Source organism: Emydura macquarii, unplaced genomic scaffold, assembly GCF_026122565.2.
Source record: "Emydura macquarii macquarii isolate MOO-44397 ecotype Brisbane River unplaced genomic scaffold, CSIRO-AGI_Emac_v2 contig_2473, whole genome shotgun sequence".
NCBI classification, from domain to species: Eukaryota; Metazoa; Chordata; order Testudines; family Chelidae; genus Emydura; species Emydura macquarii.
In genome coordinates, this window is record NW_027132610.1 from 2,335,085 (window position 1) to 2,359,507 (window position 24,423).

The following is a 24,423-nucleotide window of genomic DNA, read 5'->3' on the forward strand; positions in this document are numbered from 1 at the left end:
GTGGACTTTACTCGCTGTGGGCGGGGCCGGCAGCGCTCCCGTCCCCTTCCTGCCTGCCCCGCTCCTGCCATGGCTGCTCCAGGCGCCGCCAGCCTCCTGCGGGCCGCCGCGGCCTCCTCCCGCCGCCGCTGCAGCTGGTTCCTGGCCGCGTCGCGGGGAGCCGCGGGGAGGCCGGGCGGGGGCAGCGCTGCCGCCCGGGCCCCGGGCCGGTTCTTCGGCGTCTCCGCCCGGGCTTGGCTCAGGTAAGGGGGGCGGGGAGACCCGGCGGATCCCGCGGCCGGGCCCCCCGAGCTGCCTCGGAGGGGCCTTCCCCGCGTGTTTCCTTTGTGCCCCCCCGCCTGGGAGTAGCGCCCTGTCAGCCCCCGCCTGCGCCCGCCGGTCGGCCTGGCCCGGCCCCCAGGGCTCGGCGCTGCACTGGGACCGCCTCCAGGGTCAGTAGCTCCCGAGGGAAAGCGGTGGCAGAGCCGCAGGTTGGTGTGAGCTAGTGTAGGGACGGTTGGTGTGTGTGTGTGTGTGAGAGTGAAGGTCATTGAAAGTCCCCCAGCCTGATCACTCTGCCATTCCCCTGCGGCGCCACGCCGCTTTCCCCCCTTATCGGGTGTTTGATCCTTGCTTGTCAAATCCAACTCCTTATTTACACCCCAGTCCGGCGCGCGTTGGTGCGTGTGAGTGGAAGTTATGCACAAGGGTTTGCAGGATGGGGCACTATAGTAGGGACCTGTCTCTGGGATGTTTGCAGTGAAGCGCTGATGCACTTGGGGGTACTGTTAAATCAGTGGCTCTCAACCTTTCCAGAGTACTGTATCCCTTTCAGGGGTCTGATTTGTCTTGTGAAGCCCTAAGTTTCAACTCATTTAAAATCTACTTGTTTAGAAAATCAGACATAAAATACAAAAGTGGCACAGCGCACTATTACTGAAAAATTGTTTACTTTCTTATTTTGTCTGTATGAAATTTTAGTTTGTACGGATTTCACTAGTGCTTTTTATGTAGTCTATTATAAAACTAGGCAAATATCTAGATGTGTTGATGTAGTCCCTGTGGAAGACCTGCATATCCCTGGTTGAGAACCACTGTATTAAATAAAACAAAAAACTTTAAAGACTAACAAATTTAATTTCTGCAGGCATAAGCTTTCATGGGCTGTAACCCCCTTCGTCAGATGTAAGGAGTACAAATTAGATTGGGGGTGTGTGTGTATATATATATACACATCTAAGGTTAAGGAACAACAATGGGCAAGTTAGGTATAAGCAAAGTCCATTCAGTTAGAGTAGTTGAGGCTTATTCACAACCACTGATTAGGAGGTCAGAATGTGTGAACAGTGACAATTGCTTCTTGTAATGAGATAACCATTCCAAGTCCCTATTCAGACCCAGTTTGATTGTGTCAAGTTTGCAGATGAGTTCCAATTCTGCAGTTTCAGCACACAAAAGCTTATGCCTGCAGAAATTAAATTTGTTAGTCTTTAGAGTGCTACAGAACTCTGTTTTTGCTGTATACAGACTAACACTGCTACCCCTCTGGAACTTTTCACATGTGTTAAATGACTTCTTTCTTTGGAAGAGGTGTAAGGGAATTGCTAATGTTTGGTGTGACAACCAATATAGGGAGCAGAACTGTGCACTAACTGCAGCAGTTGCGAAATCCTGACAACACCCAAAACAAAAGTCCCTCACTTTCTGCTGCCAGAATTTCAAATTCTAGCAAAGCTAAACCAAATTACAATTTAAAATATATTTGAGTTTTCCAAAAAGTTTTGCTTTAAAATATAGGTCATGGAAGTCTCCAGCTATTGTATTATACTAATTTGCTTTTAACATTTCAGTATTTAACAGAGCTAATGTTTCCTTCCTTTGTGCTCATAGACTTTCTTAAAATTATACAAGGATTCACTTACTATATAAATAACTTCCATGGAAAGTTACCAGGTCTTCCTTTTTACTTACAAACTACATAAGCTGTTTTATTCCAGTGCATTCCACAATTACACCAAGGTGAAAGTGTGGTGTATATTGTTCACCTATTCAGTGTCCTAATCTGCCTGAGCAGGTCAGGCAAAACCTGTTTTTTGTACTCCATTTTCTAGTTAAATTTGTATGGGTAAATAAAAACTGCAATCTCCTCTGTGCCTTCATTAAGGCAACCTGATCTTAGTTTTAAAAGTTCAATTCTTGAAGTCATGCAGACATGTTGGAGATATGTTCTAAACCAGGCAGGCTTGGTATCTGGCCAGACAGGGAAACCTCTAGTTCTTGACAAGTCTAGAAACAAAATAATTGTACCATAGAGTGACCTTTTTGAGGTATTTCATCTAAAAGTGCAAACAATGATGCCAAAATAAATACAATATTTGTGGCAATTTAACGAATGGCAAGAAGTTGTATTTCTATTGTTTAGCTTAAAAATCCTGCATTGACAAATAAATGCATAATTGCTTTGTTTTTTAAAGTAGTACATTAAATCCATTACTCTAATTGGAAGTAGATTTTTGGAATCTCATTCAAATTAATCACAGGTCTCAACATAAAACAGCCTCATTCTTCAAGCAAACACTTTTTAAAAGCTTCTGGCGAATGGGAGAAATTGGCTTTTTCAAAATATAGTGTGTTTAGGCCTCCATTCTGCAAACACTTGTGCATATCCTTAACATTAAGCATTAGTCCTGTTGATTTAAGGGCATGTGTAAATATTTGCAGGATTGGAGCCATAGTGTCAGGAGACTCTCTAATCATCCTATAATCTATCATTATATAGGGTTTTTTTTTTATTGATCAGAAAAAAGGCTTTCAAGTAGAAATGCATTTTGAACACTTGATGTCACAAGTCGTGCAACTGTAGCACCATCTACTGATTGATCCGCTTTGTTACATCTAAATGTTGTTAATTCCTAACTTCAGGTTATTTGCCTTCCTTGCATTAAATCTTTGCTCAAGTTTAAAAGTTGCTATGCCATGATCTGGAAGACACTTGCTTAATTTATTTTACTCCTATAAATAGTCTCACTGAACTTTTTAGTATTAGTCATGTGTGGAAAGTTTTGTGTATGTAAGCATCTGCAGGATCAGGTTTTGGGGGAAAAAAATCTGCTTCATCAGAATTGTAAGTCACTGACATGCACATTTAAATGACAAATACTTTAAAATGTAAAGTAAACGTATTTGAAATTCAGTTTTGTCCTTAACATGTTGGGGAATTCTTGACATTTTGATTAGAGCAGCGATTCTCAACCGGTGGTACGCATAGCACTGGTGGTACTTCGCAGAAGGCTGGGTGGTACGCGAGCCATACCGCACCGCCGAATCGGCCGCCGGAAGTGCCCACCCACCCACGGGAAACCCTGCTGCCGAAAAGGGGCAAACGGCGGAAGGGTTTCGGCGGAGGGCATTGTTCCCCCCATGTAACCCGCTACCGCTGAAAGTCGTCCCCCCTCCACCCCCTTTTTTTTCCTGAGTGGTACTTGGGTCAGGTACAGTCAGGTCAAGTGGTACTTGACCTGACTGTACCTGACCCGAGTGGTACTGGGGGGGGGTTGAGAACAGCTGAATTAGAGAACTTCCTTCCTTCCACTATCAGAGCACTTGCCTTAGTATTTCAGGCTTCCTTTTCCTCATCAGGGGAAGTTCTGAATTTTTTCTTTTGGTAAATTTTAATAAAACTTAAGTAGAAATGCAAGAAATCACACAATACCTGCCTTTTATGTAGTACTTTGCATTAATCCTGCAAATCCATTCAGGTGCTTTAAACATGTAAGTATTTCTGTTGTCGATGGGACTGCTTGCATGCTTAACGTTTGCAAGATTGGGGCCTTAGATAAACTTTTGTCCACTAAGAGGGTCCGTGGTCATCTTGCTTAGATTTGTCCAACTTTAAGGTTGAACAGCATCACTTCTGCGGCATTGAAGAACAAGATTGAATTAGACAATGTTTCTTAATGAGGTCACAACCTGTGTGTGTGGAGAGGGACTATCAAGGCATTAATTTTATTACAGCCTAAAGCAAAGAATACTGCTCATACTCCTTGCCCTTCAAGGGCAAGTATTCTGTCAGCCTCTCAAAACCACAAGTTATATAAACTTTTAAATGAAACTTTCTAATTCTTTCTTATAGCAAATTAATAGGGTTGTGAAAATTTGACTTTGGATAAGAGATTGCCAACCTGAAAAGGTTGAGAAACATTAGTATAGTTGTATTGACAGTGGTTCAGAACAGGGGAGGTGTGATACACCTGCCTATAGGTGTGTTGGAATTATTAATATTTGAAATTCATAATATTGATATGGGAAACCACCAAACACAAATTTAACCATAAATTCCTTTATTAAATCCAAAGGCCAAATGGCATTTATACAGTTGCTCTACAGTTTCACCAGTTCCCCAGCATCTCAACCATACTGCGCAGTTTGGAGATTGCTCCCCCAGAGTGAACCCACATGCCAGCAATAGGACAAGTTTGGGGCTTTCCAGGCCTTGTAATTATCTTGCAAAAGTGTTTGAGGAGGAGAAACAAACTATTTTCAAACCTTACGGGTTGCAGTGTCTTCCAGTACTACTTCTGGTAGTACTTTAACCATGGTTTGAGTGCCCTGGTATTCTGCAGTTACTGGGATGGATAGTGAGAGTGGGATAAGGAGACCTGTATCCTTTTCACAATTAACCCCTGGTATTGGACCCTTGTGAATTTTGTTTTGTTTTGTTTTGTTTTTGAACCAGTTAATATGATCTTTGCCCTCTTATCACTGCAGAGAAATTGAAAACTTGGTATGGCAATTTACCTTGTTCTACTTCAGTGAGAATGGCTTTGAATTTGTCTAGGATATACAGCATCCCTCTCCCCCGCCACCACACACACACACTGTGTTATGGCCCTGGCTGTTACCCCTCTTTGATGATCGTCATTGGTTTGGTTAACTGTTTCATTTACTTCATGCTATACTTCCTTAAACAAATTAACTCTATCATGCATATATATATTGAGCGTAGTATGTCTGCAGCTAGCTTGTGTTGGAATGCTCAGTCGTATTCCTACATGGGCTCAATGGCTACCTGTTTTCAGATTGATGCTCTGTCTCCAAACCACCCTGTTATAGATCATTGGCAGATAGGCTCTGTCGGCTTTGCCTTTGAATTGATTTGGGTGCCTTTACTTCTGCATTTCTATCACAAAGTCTTTTCAATAGTTCTTTATCATTTTGCCATACAATTGGCCAAACTCTGATGGACACAATCCTTTTGGCAAATGCAGTAAAGTCAAATTAAACAATACAGGTATGTGTATACATTGAACATCGTTGTACAATACTTCTTTAAGGGGCCTTAATACGAATCCATTACTGGATTCTGCCTCCATCTTGGGACATTCTGAATTTTTCTTTTCAATGTACAGTGTTTGTGCCACCATTTCTACCCTTCCTGATTCCCAAAAGGGTACATATCGATAAGCCCTTGTTTTGATTAAATTTTACAGAATGTGTAGTGCCCCTCATGACTTGCAGACACACATGGGAAAATTCAAGATATCATTCCCTAAGTAGAGATTGATGTTACAATTGTCAGTCCTTACATAGTCACCATGCTTTCGCTTATCCTCAGGCCGCTTGCAGAATTGTGTGTGGTACCCATTGATATTGTTTATTTCACACCACAACTGACTTGGGTTTCTGGTTGTCACTTCAATGACAGAGGCTGCCTCGTATTTCCAAACTTGGATTGTTGTTTCTGCATTTTCTTAAGTTTAGTTCCTGCTTTTACTCATACCAAATAAACTGCAGCTGGCTATTTTGTATTAAAGTAGGGTTCTCCTGGATTTTTTGCCCCTGTAACCTGGATACCAATGAAATCTCAAAATATATAGGATTTCCCACTATGCGTAGGTAGCTTTGAATTTTGTTGGACAGAGAATAAAGTCTTCTGTTCCTTTAGTCAAAATTATTATTTATTCTAGCAAGGTTTCTTCTCCTAGTCTTAGTGTTAAAGTAGAGATCTAGAAAGAAAAGCAATTTCACAACTTTAATCTCTGTCACTAAAATAATGCTACTCACACTATTAAAACTTTTTACCAGAAAAATAAAATAGTGTTCTATCTAAGTCATCTGTATTACTTTTGTTCATAGGGATGTTTGTAGGTCTTTTCCATTTAGTAGCATGCAGTGGAGGAATCTGGTCCAGAGAAACAGTCTCTAGGCCTCTTCAGAGCCCCTTTTTATCAAAGCCCCTGTTGTACTGCTTTCCTATGTCTGTTGGTAAAAGGTCCTTATGCAGCTCTTGGGTTCTTATGCTCTGAGCCTTGAGCAACTCACTGTATACCATATCCTTTTTATCCCCGTCTGTTTTGCAGTAGACTACGTTTCCCAGAGTTCTTCTGGGAACTACGTCTTTCAAAATTTGCTTGCTTTAAAGGGCCAATTTAATGGGCAGGCTTGCAGTTCCTGCCCATAAAAGGGGCCAGCACACACTGTTATAGCCATCTAAATTCAAACCAACCAGTTTTTATTTTAGTTGTTCTACCATGATCCCTATAGTTCCTGAAACTGTTCTTGTTTCCTTTGTGATAACATCACCTGTGTCAGCTTCCAAGTCTACAATGTAAGTAAAGACTATAAGGTTACTGTCCTGCACAAATCTGATGTATATGCTCAGCTGCAGACCCGTCAGTGGATCCATCAGCAAGCACAGTGATAGATCTATCTTTCTATCAGCATTTTTGAGAGTTTCCTTACTGGCTTTGCAATTGCCTTTTTGAAGCCTTTCATGCTGTCAGTGTTAGTATAGATTGATCATAGATTCAAACCACTTTTGGCCTGAAAGCTGCATAATAGTTACATGATTTGAGTTTTAGAAATGTTGAACAGTTGTGTAAGCTTTGTTCAACAAGATGGCAATTTTTTTCTTTCCTAAACGTTGCATTTTATGGATCAATCTAATAACTTCTTGTAGGCAAAGTGTTTCACGTGAGTAGCTTACTTATGTATGTGTGGGGAATAAGAAGTCTAACTTCTTTCTTTCTTTACTTTAATTTACTTACCAGAGGACTGCCCTTGTCAGAAAGTGTCTCCTGCTTTTTGCAAACTGTACAAAACCATTTATCTTTCTGATATGAAACCCCTGGGTAATTATCCTTCCACGAATTCTGGAAGTGTTTATATATTTTAATACCTCTTATTATTCTTTTCTGAGCCATGTATTTTATTTGGCTCGGAGCCTTTCCTCTACTGATTCAGGATGAGGGTTTTTCACCCTAAAGGGTTCTGTTGTGTCCTAGACATTTTTCAAATTCTTTTAACTCCACCAAATCTATATGTAACTGTTTATAAAGATGTGTTTTAAAATGTTGGGCTCCAGTCGTGTGAAGATTTACACATGTGCTTGAACTTTGAACATGTGAGTAGTCCTATTTACTTCAAAGTTAAGCAAAAACATGTCTTTTTAGAATTGGAGGTCTTAGTATGTAAGTTTGACTAATTTAGAAATGAAATAACCTGGCCCTAATAATAGTAGTAGTTATGATTATGATTGCGAAAGGTTGTAATGAAGTGTTAGATGCTGTCTTTCTATTAAAATTTAACTGTTTTGCTGCTGTGACAGGTAATAGAATCAGAATTAATTTTTATACAGTCTTCTCCAGTTTGTTAGCAAATTGAACTAGCATGACTTTTTGACAAAAATGATTGATTTCATATCTGTAGCTAAAAACCCTAGACCAATCTCTCCCTTCCTCACTTACTACTAACAGGTAGCACATTCAAACTGAGATGGCTTCAGGCATGCTCAGCTCATGTTCTTTCCTTAGCCTCACCCTCTTCTCACAAGACCTTACTTATGTAACTGATGTCAGCTGAACTCACCCCCCTCCCTCCTGACTAGTGACATACCTCTATTGTCTTTAGAGTCTCTCCTTTTTTGTCCTCTTCTCTCTAATTGGTTGCCCAATTTTCTTTGCTCAACTCCCATTCAGCCCCTCTGGCAACTCTGCTTGCTGATTGGAAGCTTAATGCTGTACACAACCTACTTTCAGTTTCCTCCTTTGTCTGCTGGACTAAGACAGTAAACCAGGTACTTGCCTAGGTGTCCCTTCTGGGCAACAGAAATGCTAAACCAAGTGGGAATTTTATCATTCTGATATCATCAGGAAGAACATTCTTCAGAGGCATAATGCCCTAGCAGGTCCTTTCCCATAGCCATGTGGCCTGAGTGGAAGAACTCCCAGGGGTAGGACCAGACGTCCCTTGGGAGCCAGAAACTCTCGACCTCAGCTGGAAATGCTGGAAAAACTGGCGTAGGCATCCAATGGCATTTCTCCTCTTCCTTATGATGACATTGGAATCTGACATTTTGCTGTTTGGTCCTGATCACCTGCGACAATCTCCATGCAGAAGCCCCCACCCCTTCAGAGAGCAGAAGGACCAGAATCACAGGCTCCAGTGTCGCACACATTTCAGGGATTATATAGAGCCTCCCATCTGTGGGCTGGCAAATTGGCAGGCAGCATGAAGAGGGCAGAGAGGAACAGTGTACAGCACTAGGAGCCTCTTTGACATTAGGAGTAATGTAGAGGTTGAGGGGGGAAGAGAAAGAGAGGGTGGTTGTCTGGAATAAGTACGAAATGTTTGCTGAGATTGCTGTGTGGAGTGAGGCTATAGGGTGACAATAGAGAAAGTTGGAACAGAAGAGGGTTGGATTGTGACCATGGAAGGATGAAAAAGTTTTTTTTGTTTTTTTTTTTTTTTAAGGGAGCACTTTTCCGTGAAAGAGGATTTTGTGCGTATTTTTTGGAACAAGAAATCTACATAACTAAATAAGCCTGTAACCTTATATTTGTAACCTTTGTTCACCCATCCTATTGCTCCTGAGGAAATTCTGTGCCAAAAATATAAAAATTCTATGCACAGTATTTGAAAATTCTGCATATTTTATTTGTCAATAAATAAACATGGAGGCTTCAACATGGCAGTGGAGAGCACAGGCCCCTGGCTGGATGAAGGTGGGAGATCAGCCTTCCTCCTCCTCCCCCCCCCCAGAACATGGACTCGACAGTGAGGCTGCACCCAACCCTGACACAACACAAAGGCTGGATCTGCCCCAGAAACATGCTGGGACACTGCCCTTCCACATCAGGCATATCAAGATAGCAAGCAAGAGGGACAGAGCCTCACATGCATGCCCAGCCCAGAGCCCAATCCAGGTGTGGGGCAGGTAGGCTCAAACTAGCAGTATCCAAGTGTGGAGGGGCTTAGTGTGGGAGTGTGACACTCTGCATCCCCATGTTCACCCTTTTAGTGTAATTGTGTATTGTTTAATGCAAAGTATGTCATATAAGATGTTTTTGGAATGCTCATGACATACTAAGCATTATTGTTATAGTAATATGTTTGTTGCAATGTCATGTGTATGGTTTTGAGGCTCCATATAATATGTAATATTCCCAAAGATGTGCCCTCAAGGCTTACAGCATATCCAGGCAAGACTCTCCAGGAGCAGAGGGGCAGTTCACACCTTATTAAGGCATATATAGAAAAAACCCAGTTCAGCATTCCAGGAACAAAGGACTGGGCTGGGCATGGATGAGGGATTGTCTCAAGTGAGTTACCTCCCTTCCCTGGGGCAGCTTGGAATCATGGGGATGTGATGCTCCTGGACTCAGGACATGGATGAGTCCATGTAAGAACATTGTCACCTGACTGCGGGGAAGGGGACCAGGTAAAGCCCCAGGGGGGGAGAGAACATTTTAAAAGGGGAAACATTTTGCCATGCTCTCTGTCCCTCCACCCCCATCTACAAACACCACCAAGCAGCTGAAGTGCTGGCCAAAGGAGGGAGTCTGGTTGAAGGGGAATCAGCCAGCTTGTGGTGAAAATCATCTAAGTTCGTAAGGTTGCTGAAAGTGTTAAGCTTAGTTTAGAATGCATTTTGCTTTTGTTTATCCTGACCAAATCTGATGTGCTACCCTTTGACTTCTAATCACTTAAAATTCTTCTGTAGCTAATCAATTTTGTTTTTGTTTTACCTAACACAGTGCATTTGGTTTGAAGTGTGTTCAAGGCTTTGCTGGGAGTAACAAGGCGGGTGCATGTCAATTTTTTTTTTTAAATTGATGAATTATTATGAGCTTGCATTGTTCAGTGGGCAACACTGAACATTGTAAAATGGAGGTTCCTAGCGGTGCATCTGGGACTGGGGGTATGCATGGGGTCATTCTGTTGTAAAATCCAAAGAGTGGCTGACTAGAAGCATTCACTCACCTAGTTGGGAGCAGCTTGCTTGCTGGAGGCTCTGTGTGAACAGCCCAGGAGTGGGAGTTCTTACAGCAGAGCAGAGTAAGATGCACTCCAGGAGTGGGGAGTTGGGGTGACAGTGATTTACTAGTGCAGATTGCACGAGGGGAATGTCAAAGGGAGGGATCCAGGTGTAGGGTGAGAAGGTTCAATGTGGGACAATCTGGGTATGGGTGGCTCAGTGGGGGATCCAGATGTTGGGGGATCTGGATGCACAGGGTCTCATTGGGGGGTTCCGAGTGAAAGGGGAATGGGACTCTGCAGCTCAGCAGGGGGTCCAGGTGAAGGTGGTTGGGGCTCAGCGGGGGAGATCTGGGTGTGGGGAGCTTACCGGAGCGGGGGGGGGGGGGGGGATGATGATTGGTGCTGAGAGGTGGGAATTTGTGGGGAGGGCCGGTTGCAGGAGTTTCTGGATGCAGGGGAGCAAAGCTTATCAGGGTACGGGCTCAGGTGCTGGAGCCTTGGTGGGGGAATTCTGGGTGCAGGGGAGTGAGGCTTGGTGGGGAGGTCCAGATGCACAGGGGTTGGGAGGATAGGGGAACAGCTCAATATAGTGACCCCTCCCCTTGCAACTCAGGAGCGATGGGGGCAGGAAGTGGTGTGTGTGCGCGTGTGTGGAACTTCCTGCAGCTGGGAAGGCTTCTGGGGGTGAATCTCACCTGGTCCTGGCTGCTCCTTGTGGGACAAGAGGAAGTCCCGTCCTCTCTGACCCCCAGCTGAGCTGGGACTAGCAGCAGAACCTGGTGCAGATAGGAGCTACCGACCAGAGCATCGCCCACCCTCCCTCCCTCCCTTCCATGGTAATTTACCTCTCCGCTGACTGCTCTGGGCACCCAAAACAACATGCCCACATTGCTGGGGAGGGGCATGTGACCGCTCTTACTGCTTTCCTTTGCTTTCCCATCAGTCAGTTTTCTGCTGGGAAGCAAAGAAATCTATGGGGGACATGAATTCTTCGTGCTCACATTGGCACAAAATTCTTCCAGAAATATCCTATGACTTGCCCAACTATTGTTTATCCCTTGCACTTGTTGCTTCATGTCTGCCTTTGGATTTTGAACACTTCAGTGCAGAGAATGTCTGTATATCTAGATGGTTTTGCATGCTGTGGGCACTCTGAATAAATATTTTACATTTACAAAGTTAGTTCTGTGAAAGCCATCATATCTCTATCTCCTTCACCTGTTGGAAGAAAAGGTATTCCAACTAGACTGAAACATACTTTCAGTCTATCACAATGTATACCCTTCTATATTCTTAAAGCTAAACAATTTTATCTCTAGAAATTCAGAAACCCAACTAAACTTAATGTAGTACACACTTCACTTAAATTTTGCAGATTAACAAGGTCAATCTTTCATCACCGATTATATTTTTGGGACTAATTCATTGTTACTGAAGGTAGCTTGTGGCTATCTTCCGGAAAATGGATTGAGGGAATATTTGATGAGAATTGAACATGGCGTCACAATGAATCATGGCACATATTGCTGTCAAAGATTTTTACGGTTATGGCAAAAATAGTAACTCTTGTTCAAGAAACATACTTGTATTTTTAAAATAAAATAGTATAAGGATAGTTCTAAATATACCATTTTATGATCTGTTTCAGAATGTTTGGTTTAGTTTAGTCATTGTTAAGACACTTAAGGTATTAGTTTAATTGTATAGTAAATTTATTTTGTGAAGAATATTAAAATACATTTTTTGGGAAAAAAAGTAAATTTCAGTATGAAAAATTTCATAATCTTATTCAGCATTGGCTGTACAGGTTAGATTTCCTGTGGACTGGCTTCATTTGCACCACAGATAATTATTGTACACGGCAGGTCATTCAGAGTCTCTAGGCATTAGAGGTAATACTTGGATTTAATTTCTTGAGACTAGATGTAATTTGAAAACAAACGTCGTATTGGTCTGCCTTTTTATGGGAGGGAGGAATCCTGTTGCAAGTCCAAGGATAATTCTATATACTAGTTGACATGCATGTGCGTGCTTACACGTGTATACAAAATAAAAGAGCAGGACATCCAGTAAAGAATCTGATCTCTTTGGTTTAATTGAATATTCTTGAAGTATAGTTCTGCTCTTCAAAAGTGACTCTTAAAAATGGTATTATCCAATTCCCTAGTTGTCATATTCCATATTGAAGGTGCTCATTTTACAAATAAGGACTTTTTTTTCCTGTCTACTCTGCAAACCCAAAGTTAAACTATGTTCTAGCTTGCATATCATTAGTGGTTTAAAAAAAATAAAATAAAACTTACTGCAGACATCTGTGCAGCCATGTAGCTGTCACGGGTTGCACAGATAAAACTATTTGAAATTTAGTAAAAAATCATTTGATGTACCTCTGAAAGCTTTCCAGGCTATCAGATGTCACGCAGGCAGTGAATGAGGCTCCATCATTCCTATGTATCCTGAGTCACTCTTTGCATATTCTCTGTGTTGCCAAGTTCCATAAGTATTCACTTTTCAAGTGGTGTTCAACAGACTGATTATGTCAGTTGGCCTTCGTTTGAAATTAAAAACTCTGACTTTTAAGGGAAAAAGGGAAGTTCAGGATCTAATAACCTTCCCTCCTCATCATTTATCATGACAAAACACAAGCCTTAGCTGTTACTCCTTATTTCTTATGCTGCTGTGCTCAGCACTATGCAAAAAGTTCTTTAGGTTTTTGTGCTAAAAATTTTGATAATGTTTAGTGTTTTATTGGTTCCCCTTTAAAACTGGTAGACTACCATAAAGCTCTAAATATTTTTTTTGCTGCCGGTCACATTACGTGCTTTAGTAATGATCATCAAGGATGTGCTTTTATTTTTCAGCTCAGAAGATAAAGTAACTGTCCACTTCATAAACCGTGATGGTGACAAACTAACAGCTGAAGGGAAAGTTGGGGACTCACTGCTAGATGTTGTTGTTGATAAGAATCTAGACATAGATGGATTTGGTAAGTAAAATTACTTGAAATACTGTACTCAACTTTTGAAAGTACAATAGATGACTAGTTTTTTTCTTTGCATGTAATGTGTCTAAAACATAACTATCTTCTTTGGAACGTCTGAATTTGTCTAACTTTTCTTTTTCTATCTGGGACTGCCTAGAATATTTTGAATTGATTTACTATAGAACATTACTTTTTGGAGAACAGAAACATTTACTTTGAAGCTTTTAAAAATTTTCACAGGAAATCTCAGCAGACAGATCGCTTTCAAAATTGAATTTTAAACAACATTAGTTAGAGCTTTCTCTGAAGGAGATGCATGGAGTTTGACCGCTCTCTTCTAGTAACAGGTAGTTTTGCCCTGTAAATTTTCACTCCCATGTCTTTCAAACAATTTGTCTGAAGCCCGAATCTGTCTCTGCTTTGCCCTCTGTAGAGATGGTATACAGATAGTGGATCTCCTAATGGCTGGTGCAAAATCTGCAGAACTGGCAGATTCCCAGTTCCTTCTGTCTCTCCATTGCTAGAACTCCTCTTCATCTGTTGTAGGGCTATAACACCCATCACTGTTGAATGTAAGTACTGAGAGGAGGAACCAGCAAAGAACATCTGCAGATACAGCTGCATGATTTAGCTTCTGTGCACAGGAGTAGAGCGAAACCCCTTTATTCATCCTAATTCAATTCCTTCAACTTCATCCTATTAAACTCTGCCTTCAAGGGAACCCTATCTATTTTTTAGAGGGGTAAGTGGTGGTACAAGACCTCCTTTCCTTCCTCACAAGCTCCAGAGACATTGGTAGGAAGTGTGGCTGAGGCTATTCCCCCTCTTCCACAAGGTTATGTTTAATTCTCCTCTCGTAAGGCAGGTTCTCCATTCCTCTGATCATCCTAGTAGCCCTTCTCTTCTCTTGTTTTAGTTTTCAATTCATTTACTTAAACACTGGAGACCCAGACTTGCACTCAGCATTCCAGATAAGGTCTCACCAGCGTCTTGTGCAATGGTAATAACACTTCCCTAAATCCTGGAGGAGTTTGTGTTTTGTCTTCTGCTTGATCCAGAGGAAGTCCTGGAATTGTTCTTTATGAATAGTAAAGCCCCATGCTCACCTATGATATTATGGAAGTATTATTAATCCATCACATTAGGCACCAGCCAACATCAGTGTTGCTTTTTGAGTCACCAGAAGTAGGAGTAAGTAGTCAACAATAACTGAGGCAATGTCAGTGAATCTGCTCTGTTAAAGTACCAAACTAATAGTTTGGGGTTCACTTCAGCTAGGAGCTCCAGGATGGCAGACTATCTGGGAGAAGGCTCCAGTGCAGGGTTTGGTGGTCGTTTTTATTTGTTTTTACGTAATCTCTCTTTTGTTAAGACTATTCCAGTCTCTCAGTGGATGATGTGCATCATGAGGTTTTTAATGCAAGTGGTAAACAGGTGCAATGAAAAAAGTTAAATCAGAACACTGACTGAAAAATCTGAATAGTTCATTATGAATTTAGATAAGAGAATGAACTACAGAAATTCAAATAGGTTACAAAGTATGAAACCAAAGCAGATTTTAAAATTAGATGTATATAGTCACACTACTGGATTTTGTGTTTGTGTCCATATTATCTGGACAGACTTCTGAAAAGCATATTTATTGTCATTCCCAAAAAAGGCAGTTTCCAGATCTCTCAGCTATGGATTAAGAAAAGCATTTGAGCATCTTAGGCAAAACCTCTTCTAGCAAATGAGATATTTATATTATTGCACTTCTGGCTTATATTATTTGTTCTTGTTTATCTTCTTCCCTAATGTTGCACACTGTGCTTCCATATGTATCCAACTTTATTATGGAACCATTATGTAATTGTTGCCAAAAAAAACCACCCCTAGCCTGGGCGTGTTTCCTCTTGAGAAAAGAATACCATGGGGGGAACCTTATAACCGTTTTCAACTATATTAAGGGCTGTTATAAAGAAGACTGTGACGAATTGTTCTCTATGTCCGCTGAAGATAGGACAAGAAATAATGGGCTTAATTTGCAGCAAGAGAGTTAGGTTAAGTTACACTTTCTTTAGTTAAGATCTGGAATGGGTTTCCAAGAGATATTATAGAATCACCATCTGTGATGCTGTCTCAGAGGTTGCCAGCAGGCTAATTCACTTGCATGCTAATAGAAATCAAAGGAATGTTAAGGTCATGGTGTGTCCAAACCAATTCATTTGTAAGATTGGCTATATCCTGTTGTTTATTTGCTAGTATGCATGCCCTGTAGTAAATAACCCTAGATCAAAAGGTGTGTTATTGTAAGGATGAGAATTTACTTTGTGTGCAGAACTTCATGAATACTAATGAAGGATACTTGTATTATTCCCACTTATCCATTCCTTTTGTAATGAATGGCCGGCAATTACATTATGTATATTACTGTAACTGGATTACTTGTGTATGCATAGGAAGTAGAATGTTAACATCAAAGCATGGGTCGTTTCATGTTCAACAATGGATATTCACAGTTCAGTCAGCCACTGCTACTCATCAACACCCACGTGGGTGGAAACATCTGTTAGTTTCAGAGAGGTAGCTGTTTTAGTCTGTATACAGCAAAAACAATGAGTCCTGTAGCACCTTAAAGACTAACAAATTTCTGCGGGCATAAGCTTTCGTGGGCTGCATGCTGTGAGCAAGATCTATAAATACTGGTTTAAGGGAATAATCTTTCGTCTCTGAACTGCTTGGATTCCGACAGAGAGAACCCTTAGCAATTGGACAAAGGATCCCAAAACCATTTTGGGAAGTCCTGAGAGACTTGTGGAAAACTAGCAGATCACTACATCACTGTTATCGTTTGGACTACAACTCTGATTCACCTGTGATGTAATTTACCTGCTATAACCTCTCAGTAACTCTCTCTCTCTTTGTAGCTAAAAAATCTTTATTTAGTGTACTAGAGAAATTGGTTTCAGCATTGCCTTTGGTGAAATCTGGAGTATAACTTGACCTAAGGTAAGCGACTGGTCATTTGGGGATGGAATAACCTAATATGTTATGATTTTTGGTTTTAATAACCTTTCATTAAGTCCAGTTTGTCTGGATGGTAATGTACGTTGGAGTGCCTAAGAGGATTCGCTGTGGCTCTGTTGTAAGCTAGTATAGTGATCGAGGAACACTGTTTGTTGCTGGTTTGGTTAAATCTAATTATAGAATGTACCACCTGTTGGGGTGTGTCTGCCTTGTTTTCTTACAGTCTGACCTGAGATTGGCATTCTCAACTGTGACCCATTCCAGACACCATGACACCATCACTGGAGGCTTTTAAGAACAGGTTGGACAAACACTTGTCAGGGATGGTCTAGGTTTGCTTGGTATTGCCTCAGCACAGGGGGCTGGACTTGATGACTTCTTTAGGTCCCATCCTGCTCTACATTTTTATGATTCTGTTAAATTTACATACACTTCTCAATGACATGTTTCCTATCTCAGAGAGAATCATCTGAACAAGATGAGAATTTTTTTTTCTTTCAGGAAAGGTATTGTGAGGGGATTGTTGACAGGGAGAAGGAATTGTTTGAAATGGTAGGGTTTTTTTGTTGTGGTGGGTTTTTTTTAGGAGGACTTTGAAGGAGGGGGAGTTTGTTTCCAGTTTAAGGAGCTACATTTGTTTTCTTCTCTCCATCTTCACCATCCAATGTTCTTAAAATTTTCCCTGAAAGAAAATTTTTGTCCAGTGGTGTCAGGAGCAACAACAGAAGCAGTGTGTGTGTTTGGGGTGAATGCGATATGATTCTAGTCAAGCTCCTTTTGTTTCTCCTGCTGGGTCAATGAGAGAGCTCTCTGTGCAAGAGTTAGTAAAGATACAGTACTCAATGATGGTTGGGGTGTTCTTGGTTGGCGATGGAAGGAGAAACTAAGTTGTCACATTTCTTCCTTCTCCCCCAGCCAATTGTACTGGAGAATTGCACCTATGCTTCTCTTATACAAAAAATAAAATGTGATTGGAAACTAATAGGTATCCAAGCAGTTGAAGTAACATGTCTTTGCCTTTCCATATTTTTTCAGAAAATATGCTACATATTTTTATTTAACTTACTAAATTAAAGCTTTTATCTTTCATAAAATATCCATTTTACAATATGTAATTCCTAATCCCTAAGTAAGAATCTTATCTGTATTGTTTTCATGTTTAATCATCTTGCAATTCTTAGGGCTGTATTGCATAGTCTGCATATGCATATGCAATAATACGTCACGTCATTGGCTATGAGTGAGTAATTTTGGACCTCATCTAGTGCCCATTGACATCTGTGGGAAGATTCTCATTGATTTCAGTAGAACTGGGTTGGGTCTTTGGTGAATAAATCATAATTTTGCTAAGTATCATGTGCAGATTCAAATTAATGGAATCCAGTTATAATAGCATCCAAAAGCCCATATCAGATTGGGGCCCTGTACAAGCTCAATAAGAGATGGTCCATGCACTGAAGGCCTCACAATCTCAACCCCCAAACTGCAAGGTTATCTGTGTAGGCAGACCACTGAGCTCCATTGGAGGCAATAGAGCTCTGCATGGCCAAGGATCTGTCCACGCAAATCAACTTGCAGGATTAAATCTTGAGACGAGAGCAAGAACAAACAAAAGGAGGGAGTGGGAGACGATGAATGAATGACTGAGATAGGAATACAGTAATTAGAGAGGAACCAAATAGAGTTAAATAGACTAGAAAGTTGCACAATTTGCAGGGTTCAGTCTTGTTTAAAAAGAGTGTAAGTAAACCTATCGGTGACGTCAGTAATTCATCATCTCCTTGATACGCTTGTAGAAGCTCTGTTAACATCAATAGAAACTACATGCATATGGGGAGAGGAAAAGATTCCTAATGTGATCCTTTAAAACTAACCTGACCATGTTAAATGTTTAAAGCCTGTCAAAATTATTATGGTTATTCTGTTAAGAATCATGAATACCATCTAATAAATATAGCATATAGGCCTGTGGCTAATCCATTTGTATTGTATGTAAAAATATCCCTTGTTAATCTTGAAGCAAAAAGTGGTGGACTGTAGGCTAAGAAGCCAAAATAAATATTTGAGCAAATTGAACTTGGAGGGCAGGGGGATCAGAATCTGTGCTGTGTGTGTGTACGCTACATAATGTTAAATTCTGTATGTTTTTAATAAAACAGTGCTAATATATCAAAGTACTTGGTCTTGTAAAACGTTTCCTACGAGTGCAATTTTGTCATTAGGACGCAATCCAGATGCAGCAATAGTGCTGTAAGTTTACCTTCATGGGGATACTTAAAACTGTTTAATGACTTGACTTTATTCACTTCACTTAATACTACTTGTTTAACAAAATTGTTTATTTAAATGGAACGGCCAATCTGAGTTTACGTAATCTAAACTGAAAATGTATTTCCTCTATTCTTGTGGCTAATTTAAATAATTTGGCTGGCTGGCCAGCTGTATTTTTAGTATTTTCTAACCGTGAAGTCAAATAGTATAGCATAATGCTTCTTTTTACAAAATGGAAAATGTGTTCTATTTAATGATTATTCTTCACAACAGCATTTTAGTTTTAATAGGTATTCACACAATGATGCCTTCTAAACCTTGGGTTGTTCTTCAAGTATGTGTCAGTGTGGATCCCACTCTGGCGCACATTAGGTGCATTCATCCCTAGATTGGAATCTTTCATTCAGCAGCGTCCACTGCAGTCATATATGTGCCCTGTGCTGTCTCATGCTCCAATGTCAGGACAAAGGGCAGAGCAGCCATGATGGGGATGCAGAGTAATGCATCCCCAGTGCCAGCTGCAGCTTCCGGTGTAGAGGATGTGCCCATGGCAGCAAGATGGAACCTAGCAAGTGTCTGACCTGCTATTCTTTTGAAAACTTCAGAACTTGCATTTTTCACAAATGTGAGAAGCTTTGTTTGCTACCCTCCTTTTAATTGGATGTTGCCCCCTGTAGAGTGACTTGGGGCATCTGGCACCAACTGCAATACATCATGGGAGACTCTAAGCTGTTTGGTTCAACTCTGCTCATCCCCCTTATTGACGGACATAGCTGTTGCCTGTTCTGCTTGGAAGAAAGTCACCTCCTAGGCAGGTGTTCTCTGTGCTTGTCTTTCTCTGAAAGGACTTGCTAGTCCAAAAGCTCTGGGCTCATGCTACATCTTTTGAGCAGTCCCTGTGCATCACTTCTAACCCAGAAGAAATATTAACCATCAGAACATATCATTATCAGCCAGAACTCCTTTAAGCAGATGCTGTACTCCAGAATCTAGAGAGAAGAAGGCATCAAAGAAAGTCCTGGCAGCCTCTGAGCCAATACCAGAGGGTAACTTTGAGAGGTGATGGCAGATGGAGCATAAGCCTGGCTCCAAGCACTATTCAGGACAGTCCTGCAAGGAGGACTCCGAGCATTACTCTTGCAGAGACAAATCCTCCATGGCTCCTAGTCTTGAACATGCACCATGCAGGAAAGAAGGCCTGGTGCCAACACGGGCACTGATATTGGTAACCGAGCCCATCAGGGGACTGAAATACATCTGTTACAAGTCTGGTCTAGTGTCCCTCTATGGCCACTCACTGGAGTAGTGTGAGGGGATCCAGCCACTGAATCCTTGGGTGTCTTAAGCCTCTGAGTCTGAACAGGGATTATGCACCATCCCCATCTTGGGGCTTCCTGGCATGCTCTCAGGATGCAGATAGCGTTTGGCACTTTTTCTTCTTCAGAGTTGCAACCACTTGCTCCAGCTGCCCAGCCCCTAGAGTCAGTGCTGACTCCCAGCCTCTTCCCATAACTCACCCTTCCCCAGACCTCCAGCATGGGGTGGTATGAGCTCACAGTTTACTTCTTCAAGGGTCACGTGCCCCTTGAACACATGAAACATGCTAACACTTTACACAGGATTCTAGAAAACTAGACCTGGACCCTACCTCAGTTTTGTCACTGCTTCAGAGCATTTTTGGGCTGGGGTCAAAGTCACCTAGGGCTGTCCAGGATCCTTCAGGGGCTGTGCCTGTCTTGGGTTCTAGAACATGAAGCCTCTCTCCTACCTTCTTGCCTTTTCTTATATTGTCTGGTCTGTTTCCTTCCCAAAACTTCCTGTGTGGCTTCCAGGGTCTTCTCTTTGAGTCCATTTATAACCTCCTGTTTTGTCAACTATGTCTTTGCTCTTCTTGGGGAATTTCCACTCTTTCCACTATCCCCTCCCTGCCGATAAGTTGAGGAAAGTTGGAGAGAACTGTTTGCCCCAGGTAAGGCTTATTCAGACATTGATACTCCTTAACAATTGGCTATTGTCCCAGGCCTGGGAGTTGTGTGCTTTTAAATGTTTGTAAGCTGTGGCATATAAACAAAGACAGAGGTCATATATGATGAAGCAATTTTTACGGGAACAACTGCATAATTTCACTTTATCAACCACAATTTGTATGTTGTATGTAGGTTCACTGAATAATAACTTTGCTGTAGAGGAGCCAGAGACATCCTCTACATCCCTTCTGTTTGAGGAGGGATACTTCTCATCACTTTTGCCACATTAGGTAGGTATCCTTCTTCTCTACCTTCGGAGAGCATCCCCAGTGAGAGTCCCCCCCCATTTCAGGCTGCACTTCAAGTGAGACATGAGCGGCACTGGGCCAGCCAACTGCAACCTGATCACTATCCTTACAGCATGCCTTCTTGGCCATATTGGCCTGATTGCAAACCGTCATTATATAAGACCTGGAGCAGATCCTGCTCTCCACCAGCACCATTAACCAGCCCATCCACACCAAAGCCTGACCCAAGAGTAGGCCCTAACGGAGGGACAGCAGCAATTTTCATCATTGTTGTCACTAGATGAGACTGAGGCAGTGATATTGGCCCCGGCATGAACAGTTCATGACTTCCAGGCATCCAAGGATCTCCTGTTTTAAATCAGAGGCCCTGGACCACTTCCTTCCTTCTGGTAATGTTTGTATCATTCCTCTATGCCTAACCTCTCCATCTCCCATAACTATCCCTACCACCATCTCCTTTCCTTCATGCCACCATTACTAATCACACTCCCCTCTCCCTTCCCTCCCCATCTATGCTGTTGTCTCTGGAACACTCACTCCCTCTCTTAAAAAAAATCACAGCCATCCATGACCCTTCATGTCTCATACAAATAACACTGAAATAATGGTGATCCAGGAAAAGTCCCACACACAGTTTGTCGTACTGAGTTCTGTGACCCTTGGCAGAATTGCCTTGCTGATCAACCCGTGATCCCTTCACACAAGATGCATATTTCCACATAACCTTCCACCTGGGCCACAGGAAATATCTTATATTCACAGTGGGGCCAAATCATATCAGTGCAAAGTACTGGCATGTAGACTCTTCATGGCTCCCAGAGTCTTCACAAAATTCTTAGCAGTAGTGGTGGCCCACATGAGAAGTAGGGGCATCCTTGTGTATCCTTCCCTAGATGATTGGCTGATCAGAGGCAGATCCCAGCAGGAGATAGTGGCAAGCCTAGAATGTGCACTCATGCGCTTGTGCTCTCTCTCTTCGCCCAGCTAGTCTTGTTGGTGAACTATCAAAAAACCTTTTCCTATCCCATCATGAACAATAGAGCTCAGAGGAGCTCTGATCAGAGTCTTTAGATCTGAAAGTGTATACCTGCCTGAGGACAGATTTCTGCGAGTGCAAGTTCTATTACTTGAGACAAAATCAAACCAGACTATGATGGTACAGATTTCATTGGGGTGTTAGGCTATGTGTCGGCATTTATGTATGTGACACCATTTGTCAGACTTCACCTGCAGCTCCTTCAGCTCTGGCTCAGGTCAGTCTACACCCTGGAGGAACACTAGATGAACAGGAAGGTCATCGTGCCACCTCATGCCATCGAAGAGCTGAGATAGTAGCTAAAACCCAAGAACATATGAGATGTACCATTCTCTGTCCATCCCCTTACAAGGATATTAACTGAGCATGTATCTCACAGGTTGGGGAGCCCACCTGATCCAGATGCAAAAGATCTGGTCCCCAGAAGACATAAGACTTAAATGTCCTGGGACTCAAAGCATCAAGCTAGTTTGTATGGCATTCCTAACTGTCCTTTGTAATTCCATGGTGTAGATTGTGACGGACAACAATCTGTGATGCACTACATAAACAAGTAAGGAGAAGCCTGCTCATCATCCCTCTGATTGGAAGTCCTCAAACTCTGAACATGCTGCTATCAATATGGGATAACTCCAAGGGTCGTCTCTTGGGAGCCAATAACAACCTGGTGGACTTGCTGAGCAGAAAATCCATTACCAATCACAAGGGGTCACTTGTGAGCCATCATAGAGCTGATTAATTCCATTATTGTGGGGAGGGAGGGAATTCCTATGATAGACCAGTTTGGCACTGAAGAGAATGTCAAGTCTGAACCTTTGTTCCAGTGGGGGTAGAGGGAGCCCAGAAGATTGTTATTGGACACCTTCCCTCAGTAGTGGAGTCAAGGCCTCCTATATGCTTTTTCCAACAACTTTCCCAGAGCATGATCCATAGTTAAATCACAGACACACACAATCTTCTTTGTAGTTCTCTACTAGTTCCCAGCAACTGTGGCTGCTACTCCTGCACCAGTTATATATTCAGCTCCTAGACTGCCTGGACCTGATTTCACAGCATCACGGTCAGATAATCCATCCAGACCTGAAATCGTAGCATCTGCCAGCATGGATTTTGTCTGAAGTATCATGGGAGGGACTGCTTTTGGCAAGTCTGAGATACTAATACAGTGTGGAATGACATTACCAGAAAAACGTATTTGTCAAAATGGGTTTTGTTTTGAGGGCCATGATCATAGTGATGGTGGAAGCATTCCGGTTAGTAGCCTTATTCTTTGAGCTGGTGGGTACTGGGTGAATTTTTCAAGCCTTTTTATATATTTGAAATACTGTAGTTAAATCTTATCACGTACATTATAGTAAGTAACATTCACATTCAGGTGATAGAGTACTTCTCATTCTTTTGCCCTGCCTTAGTAGTTCAGGTGTTTCTTTTCACACTGGATGCAAAAATTCAGCAAAACTACAGTACATATATTTGTGCATAGTTCATATGGCTTGTGATGTCTGAGGGAAGAATGGATGGATATAGTAATGTTCCATATACTGCATAATAAGACTTCTGATTAACACAAGAATTTGTTGGAAATGAATAGCCTATCATCTTTGCACTTTAACATTTCTGATTACTCCGTGGTTGACTTTTATTAACAATTATTTAATTGTTTAGCAGGGGATTCTACTGAAATTCCACTGTAATGCAGTGGCGGATGTAGTCTCTCAATTCAATGCACGCACTCTCAGCAGCAAGAGAGCCCCCTGCTCTGATTCCAGACCTTGCTGTTCAGAGCAGGGAGAGGCCCTGCCATGTTCCCAGCCCCATGCCCCCTGCATGCCTTCTGCTTTGAGACTGGGACACTCCTCCTCCCTTGGTGATCACTCTGGCAGAGTTTTTGCCTTTGGGACACTGTAGCAGTATGTGACTCTGACATCACTGCACAATGATGTGGCCAGGAGCAGAGCTGCCATGACGTGGGGCCCAGGCTATGGATCCATGTATAGTTTCCCACATGTGAAGGAGCAAACGACTCCCTACCCTTCCCCCCCAACACCTTTTAGGTAGGGTGTTTTTGAACCCTTGGCTTCATGATTTTTGTGGGTGCAGTGGAACCCATGAACCCCTGCTAAAAGCCATCCTTGCTATAATATGAAACTCAGTATGTCTATTAAACTTCTGTCTGTTTTGTAGGTGCCTGTGAAGGAACATTGGCCTGCTCCACTTGTCACTTAATCTTTGAAGACCATATATTTGAGAAATTAGATGCAATTACTGATGAGGAGATGGACATGCTGGACCTAGCCTATGGACTGACAGAAACGTAAGACTCAGAGTTCTCAAATATGCCAACAGCCTGAAAGAAAGGAATGGAGAAGGGACAGGAAAGAATTAAATGTTGATAAAATGACTTAATCAAATGATAATAAATAGAAAGGAATAGCAGGTTAGATATTCTTTAACTGATGTTTACTACATAGGTGGCACCTATGCCAAACTGAAGACTGTTTGCCGGTCCTCAGTAGTATCCTTTCAGTGTGCAGATGATCTTGCACAGAACTGTCCTGTAGCTCAGTGTAAACAAAGGATCTGTCCCTTTAGCATCTTTTAGAAGTTCAGCTA

General features: G+C 41.9%; 1 protein-coding gene across 1 annotated transcript in view; it reads left to right on the plus strand.

The window, feature by feature from the left end:
• The window catches only part of FDX1 (ferredoxin 1), a 38,830-nt gene continuing 14,407 nt past the window's right edge, over positions 1-24,423 (plus strand). Inside the window, exons 1-3 of the mRNA XM_067562823.1 lie at positions 1-242; positions 13,098-13,222; positions 23,995-24,124. Of these exons, the coding sequence (XP_067418924.1) occupies positions 70-242; positions 13,098-13,222; positions 23,995-24,124 (428 nt within the window). The 5' untranslated portion in view covers positions 1-69. The remainder of the gene's footprint in view (positions 243-13,097; positions 13,223-23,994; positions 24,125-24,423) is intronic.